The 18,042-nt window shown below is 43.5% G+C and overlaps 1 protein-coding gene across 3 annotated transcripts; it reads right to left on the bottom strand.

The window, feature by feature from the left end:
• Positions 1-472: 472 nt before the first annotated feature.
• Positions 473-18,032, bottom strand: ZNF507 (zinc finger protein 507). Of its 3 annotated transcripts, XR_014027514.1 has the most exons (9): positions 17,942-18,032; positions 15,347-15,588; positions 12,694-14,750; positions 11,159-11,264; positions 8,651-8,765; positions 7,086-7,190; positions 5,958-6,092; positions 3,162-5,527; positions 473-3,127 (listed from the first exon to the last, which is right to left on the bottom strand). XR_014027514.1 is itself a non-coding variant. In XM_081335990.1 (8 exons), exons 3-8 carry the CDS (start codon positions 14,743-14,745, stop codon positions 5,176-5,178), a joined length of 2,865 nt encoding a protein of 954 aa, XP_081192116.1. In that variant the 5' UTR covers positions 14,746-14,750; positions 15,347-15,588; positions 17,942-18,032; the 3' UTR covers positions 473-5,175. The 3 variants fall into 3 exon arrangements, 2 of the variants coding, with proteins under 2 accessions (XP_081192116.1, XP_081192117.1); XM_081335990.1 differs by having other exon boundaries at positions 473-5,527; XM_081335991.1 differs by lacking the exons at positions 473-3,127; positions 3,162-5,527; positions 5,958-6,092; positions 7,086-7,190 and adding an exon at positions 7,706-8,073.
• Between the last annotated feature and the right edge of the window lie 10 nt (positions 18,033-18,042).

The raw sequence follows: 18,042 nt of genomic DNA, 5'->3' as shown, positions 1-18,042 counted from the left end.
AGCCAAGGTTGCCTACCCCTGCATTAGGCGAATCTACCTAGTTGTGATTTATGGAGCAACCTGTGATTCAGCCATGGGTTGGCATGGACGTCCCACGTTGAACTAAATTGCCAGAGTTCATAATTTCTCTTAAGTAGAACCGTTGTAAGGTTTCCATGTGCAACTTGGCTCCAGATGCAGAACTAAACGGAATGGTGGATCCGGCTTCCTTTGTACTTTTAATCTTCCGTGACCAATTCATTTTTCTTCGTAGAATGCCTTTCGGGTTGCAACAGCTGGAAAAGTTTTCCGTATAAAACAAAGCAAAATCGTCTACTTTTGCTCTCGGAGATTTAACAAGATTGCAGGCTAGGTATTTTGTTTTTGTTTTTTTTTTTTAAAAAAATCCACAGAAAATCGAATTTCACCACTTTTGCTCCATTTGCTTTTAAAATGGTCCATCTAAGAGTAAATCAAGAGCACGCCACCGAGGTATTCAACAAAGGAGTTTATTACCAAAATACAATTAGTCAATACATGACAAAACTTCTGTAAAAGTAAAATAAATTATTCTAACGTTGTTCGGTATCTCATAAGGTAGTCAAAGTAGCTCTACAAAGCCTGCGCCCGTCATTTCTAAACAAGACAATTCTAAAGAGAGCTTAAGGCATGCAGCTTAATGTGCGGATCTTACAAAATAAGCCATCCTATCAATAAGATATAGCAAGAGAGACAGAGAGAAAAAAAAACAACCCAAGATCTGCGGTTTTCTACATGTCAGTTTTCTATACGTTTTATACTTTGGCTATAAAAAACACATTGCCATCGTATTACAATTCTTTTTCTTAAAAAAATATAAATGTATCCATGCTCATGAATATCAAATGCAAAAGTCTATTAAATATATTTTAACATTACTTTGAGCACCGACTGTACATTTTATTCATTTATTTAGTGATTAAATAAGAGCTTTAAAATTCAGAAACTGGCAGTAACTTCACTGCCCCTCAAGAGAAGGACAACTACATGAAGCTGTAAAATAGCTTCTACCCTCCAAGCTGTTAATGCCATACTCAACTGGGGAAGCAGGCCCGTTAAATATAATACTCTGTTTCCAGGTAAGCTATTTAATGCAATCATATGGAATGAGCTCAGACTTGAGATTTTAGCCTACTCAGACAGGAGGGCAAAGAGTGAAATTGCACTAGTGCTTCCCAGTATCCTAGATGCCTGGTTTACTTCTGCATCCACTAAGGTTCAAGCCATGTTTGCATAATATCTGCATATATAAACACTAGGGGAAAAAAAATGCAAATTCGGGCTTGATTTCTACAGGGGTTTTATGTGCGCCTTATCTCAATACTACGTGTCGTGCACAAATATCCAGTGAGTGCAAATGTGATTTTAACCACTTTCATATTCTTCTACTCTGTTGTTGGCAGGGTTTTACATCTGGGTGGTTCAGCTGATTAGCTGCAACAAGAATTGAAGTGTGCTGATTTTTTTTTTTTAGCATAACATGTATTCAATACAATACGTTGAATACAGCTGGAGGCTAGCAAGGAATAAGGTGGTTTTCTAACTCTGCTCCCTAACAAGAGTATATAAATAACTGCAGCTTGGAATAGAAACGGGGACTGTATCCGTAAGAACTAGAAACTAAAGCTGACTTTTTTAATTCAGAGCCCTGAATTCGGCTCCTACATAAATTAAAACATAGTATAATTAGCGAGTCTAAGCATCATCTTACCAATATCTAAAAACTGAAAAGAAGACATGCTATATATCCGAAAAGTGCTTTTTGATTAAAAAAAAAGAAGGAAATGTCTGACATCCAAATAGGGTACATCTCAACATTTTTTTCCCCCAAGGCAAGTAACATGATCAATAAACTCCTGTCAGGCTCAAGACTGAATGTCAGTTTAAAATTGGTTGGCTTTTTGTGCAAATAAAGGTAATGTCACTCTTTTAGTACTGACTAGTCACTTAATTTCTTTTTTTAAATTCTTTTGGAGTTAACCGTGTGAGTTAAAGATTACATGCAGAAAATATACTTATTTATTCCTTGTGCTTTTTTTAAAAAAAAAATTACATGCCTAAAAATTAATAGCTAACTTCAATAGGAACTTCACTGCTGTTATATACTGTAAGCTTACACTTTGACAATTTTCTTGTAGTGTACTAAAGAGGCATGATCTATTACGAAGAATGAAAATAAACAAAGAACAGCCACCCTGGCTTGAAATGTATATAAATGTAATAAAATAAAAGGAAAATTAAAAGATGAAATTTTAACCTAGGTAATTTATAACGGAGCCTAATCAGGTTACAATAAACAGATTGTTTATTCTAACAAAAGGGGATGAGATAACGATCTTTTTAGTATGAGTGCAGATACTTAAAAGAAGTACCCCCAAAATGTCCTCTTTGCAAGCACATCAGAAATTCATGCGGAGGATGAAATGTCAATATAAAAATGAATATAAAGACATCATCTTAAAACCCATTCTAACCAATCTCATTTCCATTTTCTTGACTGGGAAAGTCAAGTACTGTACAGCATCCTGAAATGGACACATTCCCTCAGTTTCCCCTTAGATGAGGAGTGTCCAACTTTGACAACTTTAAGACTTGCTCCCAGAATTCCCCAGCCAGCCAGTCTTAAAGTTGCCAAGGTTGGACACCCCTGTCTTAAGATGTTCTGTTCCTTAAAAAAAAAGTTTCTCCACCTCAGGAACTTTTAAGATGCATGGACTTCATCTCCCAGAATGCCCCAAATTCTGGACGTTGAAATCCATGCATCTTGAAAAGTTTATTGTGGTTGAGGAAAGCTGCCTTAAAGGACAACTTGGAAACAGCGACATTCTACATCCTACCTAACCGTAATCCTAACCTATTTCTGTCAATCAAGAATGGGTAACTCGGCAGAAGATTACATCTCATTTAAAAGTAAAAAGTCAGGCAAGGGAAAGAGCTGTCATTTTTATTTTTGATTTTTCTTTTTCTTTCGGCAAGAGTGGGTACCAGGCTGTGGGCAGCAGGCTCTTTTCAAGTTTGTACTATACAAGGGCCTCCAAACTTGGCAACTTTAAGACTTCTGGCGTTCAACTCCCAGAATTCCTCAGCCAACCATGTTGGCTGGGGAATTCTGGGAGTTGAAGTCCACAAGTCTTAAAAGTCACCAAATTTGGGGAACCCCTCCCCCAGACTATTACAATACTCTTTCCATATAATGCTGCATATAATTTAGAAGGAAACAATATACAGTATTAAACAATGCAAAAAGGAGGAATTCTACATTGGGTAATATGAAACGCTTTCAAGAACTGTTCTCCGTTCAGCATTTAAAGCTTGCAAACTATTTACACGAAGTTTTCCATTTGCCCAACTTCACGCTTCACAAATATTTGGGGGCGAGGGCAGGGAAGGAGACGCCCAACTCAAGTAGCACCGTAAAAACTGTGAGGTTTTAACTTAACTTTGCTAAAATACAAATATAAATAGATTAATAAATACCGTAGACAAGGAATATATCTTGCAATGTCTGGCAAAATAATTCAAAACTGCATATAAAGCCACTGTAACGAGCTACTTGAAAGGAAACGCAATGGGTGTGTGTGTGTGTGTGTGTGACATGAGCTGCTAAAAGGAAGCATCAGCTGCATTTCATACAGAGAACTCTGGCTGCGTAGTATTGAGAAGAGTCTGTGTAAATGGGATGGAAACCACTGGCAGTTAAGCAGCTGAACTGTACTCAGGACTGTAACCAAAGAAAAGAAATCCAGGCATAAAGTAGGGATCTCCAAATTTGGCAACTTTCAAGACTAGTGGACTTCAACTCCCAGAATTCCACAGCCAGAATGGCTGGCTGAGGAAATCTGGGAGTTGTGGTCCTAAGTCTTAAAAGTTACCAAGTATGAAAAGCCCTGGCATAAGGGATGAAAGAGTTTGTAACACCTGCCAAGCCCTAATAGTGTAAGGTGTTACAAGGTGTTCAGACAGTACAGCAGAGCTGTTAAGAACGCACAAAACCAAATGATGTCTTTTATCTTCCTGATTTCCCCCCCACCCCCAGAGATCAGTAAGGAGGGGCAAGAGGCGAAAAGAAATTAGCCTTCGCTCTCATTTTGATGGAAGAAATTAAAAGCTGCCTGAGACTGTAAGGGACCTGTTTGTTTTCAGGGGCTAAATTCACCAGGGTTTTCATCGGAGTTGCAATGGACTTTTGTATAGAGATTTTGAAATCTTATTTGATGAAAGGGAGAGAGGGAGGGAGGGAGAGAGAAAGAGAGAGAGAGAAAAAAAGAAAGCGAGACAGACAGACAAGACATGGGGGAGAGATCCCTTTCATTGCACTGCTTCAGAATTAGATTTAACAGTTTACCTTGTCTCTTGCGACCCTTACAAAATTATGCATGCTGAAATGAAATACTAATAAATATCTGCTTACCCTATGTACAGGTAGAACTGAAAAACTTTGCTAAAGAGGGCCCAACGACATGCTTACTTTTCTATCGCATCAAAGAAAAGAATTAACCAGGCAAATATTTTACCAAGAGGCAGAACTTAATTTTATGTGGCTTGATGTAGCAAGAGTTTTGCCTAGAAAACCATCAGTTGCGATGGGAAGCCTAAGAACTAACAAAGGCTTCCATCCTCAGAAATGGCTGCCTTGTGGTCATAGCGAGATGGTTTTCTTTAAAACTTACCTGAAGCAGGTTTTATGCCCTCTAGATGCATTTCTAGGTAGAAAGGTTAAATCCCCTTTTTTGTTAATTCCTCACGGTGAATTCTCTATGTCACTTGGGTTAATAATAGGCATTAAAAAGAGTTCTGTGGGTAGAGGGTAACTTCTGGATTTTTACTGTAAACGCAGCATTATTCGTGTTATGGTTTCTTCGAAAGCTTGTAAAATAACAGGCTTCAGACGGAGGAAGGAACGAAGACTTGCAAATAAATATGTACACATACATACATGCTTGTTCCTAAGTTCTTTGATTTTAGCGAGTCTTTCAGGCCAAGTTGGAGATCCGGAGTGGCAGGAACTTTTGTCTAGCTCATTGTTTTCCCACTTGGAAAATTTGAAGATGCGCGGATGTCAACTCCCAGAAATCCCTAGCCAGCATGGCTGTCTGGAGAATTCTGGGAGTTGAAGTCCACGCATCCTTCAAGTTGCCAATGTGGAGAAACGTTGATTTAGTTTATACTCTGAGCTGCTGCCTGGTCCTTATTGAGAATGATGTTGATGATTTCCCCTTCATGTTCTTTCATGTGGTCCAACAAATTCTCTTTGCTGGTGGATTCAAATCCACAGATACAGCAGCAGAAGAGCAGAACACAGTATTCGGAGCCAAGGTGGGACTGGCCTGGAGCCTTCTCTGAACTGCTTGAGGTATTGGTGGTGGAGGCTGGGTCCTGAGGGTTGTCAGAACTCGTGATCTTGTTCTCCATCGGCTTAGGAGAAGTTGAAAAAGACAAGCCTTCGGAGCTACTGGCATCATCTTCCGAAGTTTTGGCTACTTTCTTCCCAGGCAGCTGACCCAGTAGCCTACACGATAAAGGGGAAAAGTTGTTGTATTTTTAATTCATCAACACTCAAGAGATGGGAAGAGTGCTCAATACGGGACACGATACTGAAAAAATGACCTGTTAAGTTACATTCTGCATTTCCTCAACAGCGCTGCAGCATTATCTCCAAATTGCTATTAAATATCCTCTTATTTTTAAAGAGAAGTTTGGCATAAGAAGAGTTTTCTTGGGCAGCCAGATGGGCAGCATATAAATTTAATAAAAATAGATAAATAAATAAAAAGGTAAAAGAAGTGGCCAGCTAGCAAAAGCATCCGTTTTCTTTCTCCACCCATCCCCTATTTTTGATGTTTTTTTTCTAAACCCAGAGGATTAAAACCTTTTCAATGGCGGTGGTTCAATGGAGTCTGGTGTCACAAACCTACACGGGGACTGCTGAATGCACATACCTGCTGCTTTGTGAAATTGCATCGTTAATAGCTTTATTCACTTGTTCATAATTATAGTTTTCGTCACTTGCATGTTTCCACATATGAGACTTTAGGGAAGGAGGGTGGCTGCATACATATCCACAAAGAGAACATCTGAAATAACAAGAAGAGGGTGTAAAGGTTACTACAAGTGAAAACATATTACAGCCAAGCAGACCAGTACTCCATTTTCAGTTGAACCTGGCTTACCTGGAATTGCAGTTTAAGTTAACATCTTAAAGAATCTCTGCAGGGCACCTTCCCTAACAGTAAGATCACAGATTAGCTAGTAAAATAGACTTTTAAGGATGCAGAAGTTTATTTATTTTATTTATTTATTTATTCGGTTTATATACCGCCCTATTCCCAAAGGACTCAGGGCGGTTTACAAGGCAAAATTTAAAAACAATCCAATATAAAATTAAAATAAATGAAAATAAATTAAATTAAGTCTAGCCACAAAAATTAAATCACAATTTAAAAACATTAAACCCCTCAGTCCAGACCAGATAGCTCAAAGAGCCAGGTTTTTAGGTCCCGGCGAAATGAACGAAGGTCGGGGGCAGTCCGGAGTTCCGTTGGCAGTTGATTCCATAGGGCAGGAGCGCCCACAGAGTTGTGGGGGGGGACACCTCATATTCTCAGAGACTGACCTTATGAGTTTTCAAAAGCAACAGATCACATCCACTATCAAAGGCTGAATCTAGTTACACCAGGGGTCTTCAAGCTTGGCAACTTTTAAGACGTGTGGACTTCAACTCCCAGAATTCCTCAGCCAGCCAGCCAGCATGGCGCTCCAGTTAAAAGGGACTGAGACATTCTTTCAAGGAGAGACTTTGGAACGCAATGGTTGGGGGAAAAAAGTAAAAGGATGAGTGGTCTTCCAAATATAGCTACACTACAAATCTCAGCAGTTCCGCTCAAGCCATCCAAACAAAATACTTCTTAGGTAGCTGATGGCAACGCAGAACAAAGACTAAAAAAGGCAGACAGACCAAGCAATAAGAAGAGATCTAAAGAAACCTTGAAAACTAACGCTGTTATTTAGCCAGGGAACAAGATTGCCGCTGGTGCTGCTACTGTCTTGTTGAGCTATTTGTTACCTACTTGAACTGCTCCATTAACTGCACTGCCTGGTGCTCCTGTGGATGGCGTTTCATATGACACTTCAAGCTATTCATACTCGTTGTGGCGAAGTCACAGACGCGGCACCTGAGCAAAAACAAAGGAAGGGTTGACTCCGGCAGTCTCGTGTCCCCTTGGTATTTTAATTTATTTATTTATTTATTTATTTATTTATTTATTTATTATTGGGACTTGTATGCCGCCCTATCTCCTGAAGGACTCAGGGCGGCTAACAACAATAAAATATAATAATAATAAAAAAGGTAAAGGTAAAGGTTCCCCCGCACATGCGTGCTAGTCGTTTCCGACTCTAGGGGCCGGTGCTCATCTCCATTTCAAAGCCGAAGAGCCAGCGCTTGTCTGAGGACGTCTCCGTGGTCATGTGGCCGGCATGACTAGACGCCAGAGGCGCACGGAACGCTGTTACCTTCCCACCGTAGTGGTCCCTATTTTTCTACTTGCATTTTTACGTGCTTTCGAACTGCTAGGTTGGCAGAAGCTGGGACGAGTAACAGGCGCTCACTCTGTTACGCAGTGCTCGGGATTCGACCCGCCAAACTGCCGACCTTCCGATCGACAAGCTCAGCATCCTAACCCACTGAGCCACCGCATCCCTAAATATAATAATACAGAAGTTAAAAAGAAATTAAATTAATGGTCCCAGTAGAATAAATTAAAATTAAAATAAGTTAAAAATTAAAAACATAATTAAAATTTTAATGCCCCCAGAGTTAAAATAAAAATGTTTTGGAAAATTAGCAATGCTTCTAGGTTCGATCACTTGCAATCCAATAGTCAAACATGGACCTCCTTTCCTTCCAAACTCATTTTCTGCTGGGATACAAGGAAAATTCTGGTTGGGGAGTTCTGGAAGTGACCATCGGCAAAAGGCTGGTCAAGTTTATCGAAAGATGGCTGCCATTAAAATGCCAAAATCACTAGTCAAAAGTCCTTTCCGGATGTTGGTAACCTATTCAAACAAGGAAGCAGAGAGACAAGATGGTTGCTGAACCCTGAAAAGCCCACAGCCTTTGCAAAAAAACATTGCTGAATTGTTTAATATGACAGAATGGGGAAAATATTAAATACAGGTTATGTTAAATATGGACTGTAGCCCTATAACTGAATTTAACCATTTATTCAAAAAAAACAGATGTAAATTTATTTATATTTCAACCCTTGCATTACTTTGGAATGCAATCTCCAAAATGTTACCAGACTTTGGCCTGGTAACCATCACTCTCTAAAAACCATCACTCTCTAAAAAATTATGACTTGCTTTGATCATTTAGCGGACAAAATTTAAGTTTGAATTCTGCCAATGAAAACAGATTATATTTGTGGCAAGCAGAAGCGTAGTAGGAAACAGGCTGGAGGATTCCAAGTATGTTTCAAGAACAAATCCCTGATCATTTTATGCCCTCCTTCAGAATCAGAATATTTCAAATTGCCCACTGGCTGCTGCAAAGGAACTGTTATAAAAAACAAACAAACCAAACAAAATCGGCTTAAATTCCATGGGTAATCAAAATGCAGATATGTTTCACCTGTAGGGCTTATCCGAGTTGTGAATCCGTCTGTGATTCCTCACTCCAACATACGTTGTACTTGTGTAATCGCAAATGTCGCATCGGTAAAGTTTCTGGACTGAGATCTTGTCCCCTATAATAAGAACAGCAGAAGACATTTGTTCCCCTCTGACCCTGGTTTCTACTAGGGCTAATTAGATACCCTCTAGGCCGTAAAAAACAACAACACAGGGAAGGCATCATAACCCTCCGACTATGGAAGACGTGCTGAGCCATGCTGAGGACTAGTCACTTATTTATTTATTAAATTTATATGTTGCCTATCTTGCCATCGAGAGAAACTCTGGCTGGCCTTGGTAACCTTATCCTCCCGGTGTTTGCCTCTTCACCCTTTCCAACCACGAAGATTGGCAGCGTTCACACCACAACCTTTAAGGGATGCTGCACTTCAATGGTCTTGAATCACCGTTCATTCTCCAATGGTTTAAAAAAAGAGAGAGAGAGAGAGCTAACCTCGGTCCCTGTCCTTAGATGTTTCTAGATCACAACACCATTTCTGCATTGCTGGGATCAAAACTGGACACATTTTGTACTACCGTTTGTGTAACAGTCACACTTTGTGTTAACCGGAGGATAGGCGCTATATCAATGTAATATACACACACCCATTTGCACTATTCAAGGGACCCCGAGGGCACAGATGAACCTCCAAGTGGCCTCAACGACTCTCAGAGAGAGTGCTAATGGCCAGATGACTGCAAGGAATATAAATCCTTCCATCCTCCAATCGGAACTGAGCTTCTCAGATGGGAAGCCAAATATCTTCAACGAAAAACAAAAGCCCGGTTGCCTTTTGGAAAAGCTCCTTTAGGAGAAGAAGCCTTAAGTGCTGGCAAAGGATTGTGGGAGATGACCAGGCTGAGCCCGAGGGCAGGATCAAACACGTCATCAATTTGAAGTCGCTATGCTCCCGTAACAGATCTAAGTCCAGCCTCCCTTGAATTTTCCTGACTCCTATCGAGGGCAAATCTGTCTTGACCTGGAGTGGATCAGATTCACGTGTACAGGTAAGAGGTAATAAACTTGAAGTGCTTTGGACTAAGTTCCTAGTCCTGGTGACTTGTGCCTGAAGCTGGTGCCTGTAGTCACTATCCCACCCGGTATTGTACACTACAAAACTCTCAGATTAAATTGGTTAATGTGACACAAGCACTACCCTCCCACTCCCTTTTACTAAATGATTTAGTTGAGCTGGTGGGTTTAGGGCCTGCTTTAATGCATACATGTTTTGGAAGGGGAAAAAATCTCGGTTTAGCTGCAGGCCTTTTTCCATAGCAAGCCAAACATTTTCCCCTCCTTTTAATGTTATAAGTGCAGCCACGGTGAACAGGAACGCTGATGATTTTTCTAAGCAGGAAAGGCATGTTCCCGCTCACGCAACTGACACGCAAGCAGATGCTGGGCCATAAACTTCGGGGTGTTTTTTTTTTATAGAGGCGGCATCTGTTTGACGAGAGGGTTTCCTTCCTGCAATTGTATCTTAATTTGACTGCAAAGGGCTTTCAAAACGCTTTGGAAAGCTAGCATTCTCATTTAATGAATACAATTAAAAAGGAAATGGTGTCAAGTGAAGGCAGGCTTCTAACATGAGGTTTTCAGATAAAAAGATACTTGAAGATGCAGAGGCAGGGCAGGAAACGTCCCCCCCCATTTTTTTTGAGCAATGAGCAATCAAGAAAAAAAAATAGCAGACAAACCCTGATCTCTGCATCTAGATGAAGGAATAGCAAAGAGAATCCTCAAATAATTCATCATTATTAAATGACAACAGGCCTTAGGTAGGGATAGCTGAGAAACATTCCCCCCTCTCTCCATTCTCCAAAGAGAATTTAGATTCTATTTGCAATTGGGGAAGTAAAGGATAAGTTTACAATGGCCTTCTTACAACCTGGCACCCTTTAGAGTAGGGGGGTCTCCAAGATTGGCAACTTTATGACTTGTGGACTTCAACTCCCAGAATTCCCCAGCCAGCCTGAGAGTTGAATGGGAGTTCATTGTGGGAGTTGAACTCCACAAGTCTCAAAGCTGCCAAGTTTGGAGGCCCTGCGCTTCAGACCAATGCTTCTCAATCTGAGCAACCTTTAAGGCTTGTGGCATTCTGGGAGTTGAAGTCCACAGCTCTTAAGAGTCAACTGAGGTTGGGAAATGTTGCTGTAGATCAGGGGCCTTCAAACTTGGCCCTTTTATGACTTGCGGATTTCAACTCCCAGAATTCCTCAGCCAGGCACGGCTGAGGAATTCTGGGAGTTGAAGGCCGCAAGTCATAAAAGGGCCAAGTTTGAAGGCCCCAGCTCTAGACCTACCAGGTTATAATGCCTGAAACTGCCAGCCAGCAGAGCCAGGTAGTTGGGTAGGGTAACAGGAGAGAGAGAGGGGAGGTGCACACCCTGGCCATTCTCACAATCACCCAGGTGCGAGGAGAAACCCAATCCAATCCACAAAACCAGCCAACGAGATAGACAGTACCAACTCTTTCATCTGCTTCACTGCAAGCCATTAAGCCGTCAAAAGTCGGGGTTGCATACGTATCTGGCAGACTGTGCTGCTCTCTTTCGTGACTGCGCAGCTGACTCTGGAACACAAAACAGTCGCAGAAATGTTACCGTCATGTTAAAGCAACGTGATTAATGTTGTTCTGTTGGGCATTCTTTTATTCCACGAGCATTAATGACAGTGAGTGAGCTGATAGCGTCCGTGCATGACCCAAAGCCACAATTTTAACAGCAGTTTGACAACTCAACCCAAACTGGTTGGATTCTTCCCTCTTGCTAGGTTGTCAGTCATAGTTTAAAAAGTCAAAACAGCTTAGTTCACACAGCATGAGGTGCCAGTGTGTAAGCTAGGTCAACACCTAATCAGGCTGGAGGGAATGTGGGAGCAATTACTGCATATAATGAGATGGATTGTAGGAAATCCTACGAGATAATTGGAGATCATCTTCAATCATCTAAATCGGTGTTTTTCAAACCTGGCAACTGTTACAATGTGTAGACTTCATATCCCAGAATTCCCCAACCAACATGCCAGACCTCAACCTAGCACGCCGAGTTCCCCCAGCCAAGTCCCTGATAAGTTGCCAGATTTGGAAATCAGTGATCTAAATGAGCTATAAGTGCATTTGGGAACTTGGGCAATTGTGGTGTATTCAATAAAATGCAAGAACACCAATCTTATGACTGCACTCAGACAGAAATCTAATGAAGACATGGATTCTTTGACAGCCTGAATGAAGTCTGTTTGCTACACTGCCTGCTCCCCGCTCCATGACTTTGCCAAGCTACACCAAGTGTAAACCTTACAACAAACGGTTGCAGGCACTGGGTATGTCCAGCCTAATGAAGAGAAGTGGGGATGGCAGGATAGGAGCCTTCCAGTCCTTGAGAGGCTTACAGAGAAGAAGGGCTCAACCTATCCTCCAAGCACCTGAAGGCCGAGCAAGAAGCAATGGGTGGAAACTCATCAGAGGGAGTTCCCACTTGGAACCAAGGAGGAATTGACCGCACCTGAGCCCCAAAATTTACGTTGCCAAGTGAGAAATTTGCTAAGTGAGTTTTGCCCCATTTTACAACTATTCTCTGCCACATTGTTAAGCGAATCCCTGCAACTCTTAAGTCAATAGCATGGTGGCTAAGTGAATTTAGCTTCCCCTCGCTTGTCAGGTCACAAAAGATGATTACGTGAGCCCGGGACACTGCAACCATCGTACGTGTGAGTCAGTTGTTAAGCATCTGAATTTTTCTCACGCAACTGTGGGGAGGCTGCAACAGTCATAAGTGTTGCTGTAAGTGCTGTTGTAACTCTGAACAGTCAGTAAACGGACCAAGTCAAGCATTACCCGCATTCTAAGCTTCTGTGTTTTGTACACAGGCAGAACCACAATCAGAAACCAAAGCTGTGGTTGTGCAAGATGAGCAGAGGACACCAACGTGTCACCTCATTCTAAGCAGCCAAGCTGGCCATTTGGGCCCAGCATTTGATGAACCCGAGGCGTAGCTGCTCACCTTGTAGTGAAAAGAATCCTCGCACTGTTTACACTGGTACATTCGGGTTTTGCAGTGGTTGATCATGTGACTTTCCAAATCCTTGCTGTGGTCGGCGACATGCTCGCAAATTGGGCACTGATAAGGCTGCCTCTGCCGGTGGACCCTCAAATGCTGCTTGATGTACCCCTTGTTGCCGCTGCTGTAGTGGCACAGGCGACACCGGAAAGGCCGATCCGCGTTGGGGATGTATTCCACCAGGCTGCTCCCCAACACGCCGGCATCCCCTGAAGGTTGGCACTGAACGTTGTCCTGCAGCTCCTTCAAAATGTCATCGTCGGAGGCATTTTGGTCCGTCCTCTCTTTCAACTTCTCAATCACCGTCAGCAGCGACATGCTGATGCCCATTTTCATGGGGCCTTCGGAGATCTCCGGCTTGTCCTTCTGCAGTCCCATGAAGGCTTGTTCCTCTTGGTTCAGGCTACCCAATTCCTCTGCCTTCAGGGAGGCAATCCGTTTCGAATGGCCTAAGTAGGCACCCTCGGGAAGCCTATGCCCAGCCTCCGAACTTAAAGGATTTACATCGGTGAAAGCCCGGAAGCTGGACCGGGCGAGCTCCGCGGCTCTGGTCGGCATGGTAACCAGGGCTTCGGCAGCTAGCGAGTGCAGCCTGAGAGACTCTGAATTGGTTCTCCTCCGGGCAGCTGGTGCATTTTCATTGGCCGCTTTTGCTCGGCTGGGATTCAGGTTATCTTCTGCCTTTTCCGCGCTGCTCCACCCAATGATAACTTCTTCAATTTCAATCGAATTCTTATCCATGTGATAAATGTCGCCCGACACATCCCGTCCAGCCGGAGGGGGTTCAGGGGCGTCGTCCACGGAATAATGCAAGACGTCATCCATGGCTTCGTTCTGCAAAACGGGCTCTCCGGCGCCGGGCAGACGTTCCACAATGACGTTGACGTGGCCCTTTTTGTTTGGGCTGCAGTTAATGATTTTCTGGGCTGAGGAAAGCAAGCTGTCGGCCCCCAAGTGGTCTTGGTCGAGATCCTCATGCGACCTTGGCTCCTCTAGGAATTTGTCTGCAGGTGAAAGGGAAGCTGGCTGACTTAGGGCTGACTCTTCTTTGACCGGTTCTTCAGCTTTGAAAGCCACCGGCTCGGGGCTACAAATGCGAAGTTGAACGGGCTGGTTGTTGCCGAGTCCCTGCTCGTTGTTTTCGAGGGAAAGGACGACGGTATCCAACATGGCAGAATCCGGCACGGTGGCTTGCTCTTTTTCCTCCTCAAATATGGGATACGAGCAATTCACTTCTCCAGCGTGCTTCCAAGCGTGCGTTTTCAACATTCTTTGCTGTCCGCAAGTGTAGCTACAGATCAAGCATCGGTACATGCCGTATTGCTCGTAAGTGTACCACTTCCGCCTCCCCTTCTCAGGCACTTGGGGAGAAGGTGTCCCTTGATCTGTGCCGATTACGACTTTTTCTACCGGCTCGGGCAAAGCGGTACCCGACAGGCTGGTGCAATGCGGTTCCTTCAAAGTGGTGGGGATTTTGCTGTTGTTCTCTGGGTGACTTCGGACGTGACTTTCAAAATCTTCTACGCTCCGGGTGGTGAAACTGCACATCGAGCACATAAGCACGACCTCGTTCTGCCGACCGTGTTGCTTGATGTGCTCCTTTAAGAGAGGAAGGGTGGGCGACACGGATTTGCAGAGACTGCACTGGTAGCAAAGGACCTTCCTTTTACTCAGCGGAGGACTGTCCATGGTGTAATAGTCTTCTATATTGATTGTGCCCAAAGCAGGCAATTCCAGGGCTTTGGATGGCACCTCTGGAAGGCTGGTGGTGTCAGGGCACAAGCGTTTTTTCCCAATTAAGACACATTTCTGGGACTTTTCATTTTCGACAATTTTGCTGAGCTTCTGAATGACCTGGATGAGAGGGTCAGGTTTACACTTATGCGGGTCATCGGCGTTCTCTGAGGACGGGTTTACGAGGGCTTCGGAAATCAAGACGGCTTCCTGTTCCCTCAGATTTGAGATTAGGGCAATGATGTTACTGCCTTCTTCCATAATACCTGAAATGGCAACAAACAAACAAACAATAAATTCATGCTTGGGCTACAGATTGGAACTTCCAGCTTGTAAAGTACAGAGAAGAAAAAGGTTTATATTTTGGGGCTGTAAATATGTCTTTTTCACTGTACTGGCTATGACGATATACGAGATGGCCTCTTTCATCATCTGCAAGCTGAAGTATGTGCGATGAACTACAAGAACAGGATGCTTCTTTAATTTAAAAAAATGGATCTTTCTCACATGATGCTGGGAGAAGGCTCCTGTGTATTGTTTGGACAGCAGAGAGGACTAACTAACAAGTACTGGAGAGCATAACACCAGACCTATCACTTGAAGGCAAAATCACAAAGCTACACCTCACTTACTTTGGCCATGTCATGTGGGGGAATTCATTGGAGAAAGCAACTGCGTTTGGAAGAGTTAGCAGGAAAAGGGAACCAGGCCACAGAAAACCACACCAAGCAGACACACAGAAAAACTCAAAGAAATAGTGCCAGATTGGAAACTGTGGAGAGACCTGGCCGAAAGAATCAGTAAGAGTCGGACATGACTGGACACCATCATCATGATCATCATCTTCACATGGTGGGCTTACCAGGTTCTTGCCAGTCTAACAGATGGTTTAAAAGGGAAGGGGGTCAGAGACAACGTTTTTGTCTTGCCAGTCACCACTCTCTTCTTAGCTGCTCTTCTGCTCTTATTATTACAGGTGATTATTGCTGATATTCCCATGTGCCAGCGCACAGCATCGTTCATCAGAACAGCTGTCAGTTGAGCCTTTGCACCTTCCTTGTGGATTCTCTCCTCATGCTAACTGAAAACATCCATGGCAGTAATCTGGAAGAAAAAACATAGTTGATTAAGTATTTCTTTAGGAGAGAAGAAAGAAATTCATCTTTTATATAGCACCAGGCAACGTTATTTTATTTCAGAAATAAAACGTAATCTACTAAAGACCGAAGAGTGTATAAAGGCTATTATTATATTAGTTTTCAAATCAGTCTTGATTCTTGGCAACGGCCTGGATGAGACCCTGCCGTTTTGCTGGCAACATTTTCAGGGGTGGCTTTGACAACCAATATTTTCTTCCAATGGCTGAGAGTGACTGGGCCAAGGTTATCCAGCTGGCTTTGAGCCTAAAGCAGAACTAGAAAGGTATACTGGTTCGGGCGTTTTTAAACACCCCACCAAACTGGTTCACGAAGTCTTCTATAATTTAGGGCAGATTACCTACAGGGCCTTCAACTATGATAGAAAGTTTTGCACACCAAACTGAGCATCTTGAATTAGCTTGGAAAGCAATCAGTAAGCAGCAATCTGTTTAAACTCTTAACAATATCATTGTCCATGCCACCATTCATGGCCAGCTGCAATTTATAGATTGTCTGCAGCTTAAGAGAGGTAGCATAACATAATCATTGATATATTGATATATTGGACCAGGAGCAGGGAAATCTAGATTCGAGTCACTTTCAGCCAAACATTCACTAGGAGACTTGAGGAAGTTACTTTCTCTCAGCCCAACCTACCCACAAGAAAAAAAATAGGTAGAGGGAATACTGTGTCTAATGCCTTGAGCTGCTAAATGCAAGGCAGAATATAAATCAAACCAATATTATTTTGATCCATCTAGGGAAAGATTCTAATAATACTTCACTCAAAGAGTCTAAATGGATTGGAATGTGGTAGTGATGACTTATGTTAAAAAATAATAAAATAAAAATTTGGACAAGAGTGGAGAATCCTGGGTTTCCAATTCCGCCATTAGAATTTTATAGCCTGAGATACCCTAAATCTAACTAGGTATATTCACACTAGCCTTTTATATGTGACAATTCAATGGAGGCTAATAATGGGCTAATTTTCACAGGAAATGGATTTTAAAAGTAATATTTTGCTTTCAAGGCAGAAGAAGACAAGGAAGGGCAAATATAGGATGCATGCAAAATGTATGAGAAGCTGAAACCAACTAAAATCCTTTTATGAAACTACAAAAAATGTCTCAAGTTAGGTTCAAACACAGACTTGTAAAGCAGTAGTTTTTGATCCTTTTTTTAAAATATGGAACACCAATTTAATTCAAAATCTTCTATTAGCATGGCAGTTATCACTTGCTCACACAACATCTTAACCCATCAATTGCAAACTAATTGGGAGGATTTTTGTGGAAAAAAGACTATAAAACAAGGAAAGGTCTTGTTGGCCAGGTGCATTTGCCCACCAAAGGGTTGGGGGGAAAAAACGCCTAACAGAATCTTCACAACTAACCATTAAGGAAGGAGTCTGACAGGTTCGACCAGTCTCTCTCTCCCCCACCCCCTTGCACCTCCAGATGGGTTTAGACCAGTGGTAGGCAACCTTGGCTCTTTTTTGACTCGTGGACTTCAACTCCCAGAATTCCTGAGCCAGGTTATGCTGGCTCAGGAATTCTAGGAGTTGAAGTCCACGAGTCATAAAAGAGCCAAGGTTGCCTACCCCTGGTTTAGACTATAAATCCAACAATTCCCAGCCAGGCGCTTCTATTGGTTGGCAATTCTAGGAAACTGTAATCTCAGATATCTGGAGACGTGTCACATCGAGCAAACAGGTCGAAACCCTTTCATTCAAAAGGTTTGAAGGGAAAAGTACACGTCCACTTATTGTGGGTGGAGAGAAAGGTGAATAAAGAAGGGAAAAACGGACGTCAGGATCCGACCGTTCAGAGCCCCCCTTCACCCACGACCCGTCGGTTCCCACGACGCCCTAGCCCGCCGGAGTGAATCTGCCCCTTTCCTGGGTCTCTGCCCTGCATGCAGCGAGCCCAACCTCGGGGGTTTACCCCGAGGGAGAGGAAGCCGCAGGGAAAGACGCCAGGCTCGGCTTAGGGCGTGAAAGGAGCCTTCCTGGCCAAGCGAGCGCGCGCGTGTCTGTGTCTGTGTGTGTGTATGGAGAGGATCACCTTCTTCCGGGCGGAACGGGCTCCGGGGAAAACCCCAAAGCGCCGATCCCTCCCGCAAGACGGCAGCCCCTCCTCCGGGGGGGTCCCTCCGGCTGAGCCGCGGAGAGAGGCGAGCGGTTTTCGAGCTCCTCCCACCCACCCACCCCAACGCCTTGCTCTCCCTCTCTCTCTGCCCCGGCTGCCCCCCCACCCGGCCCCGCTGGCCGTCCCCGTCCTCGCCGCCGCCCCCTGCCCTGCCCTGCCCTCTCCTACCCCGGCTCTCTTTCCTCCTTCTTCTCTGCGGTAGACCCCCCGCTTCAAAATGGCGACGATGGGGAGGCGGTCACGTGACCCCGGCGGGGCCAGGTCAGGTG

The sequence above is a fragment of the Vipera berus genome, assembly GCF_964194415.1.
Source record: "Vipera berus genome assembly, chromosome: 10".
Taxonomy (NCBI): Eukaryota; Metazoa; Chordata; class Lepidosauria; order Squamata; family Viperidae; genus Vipera; species Vipera berus.
The sequence above is the reverse complement of the archived record's forward strand: the minus strand, read 5'-3'. Positions and strand labels throughout refer to the sequence as shown.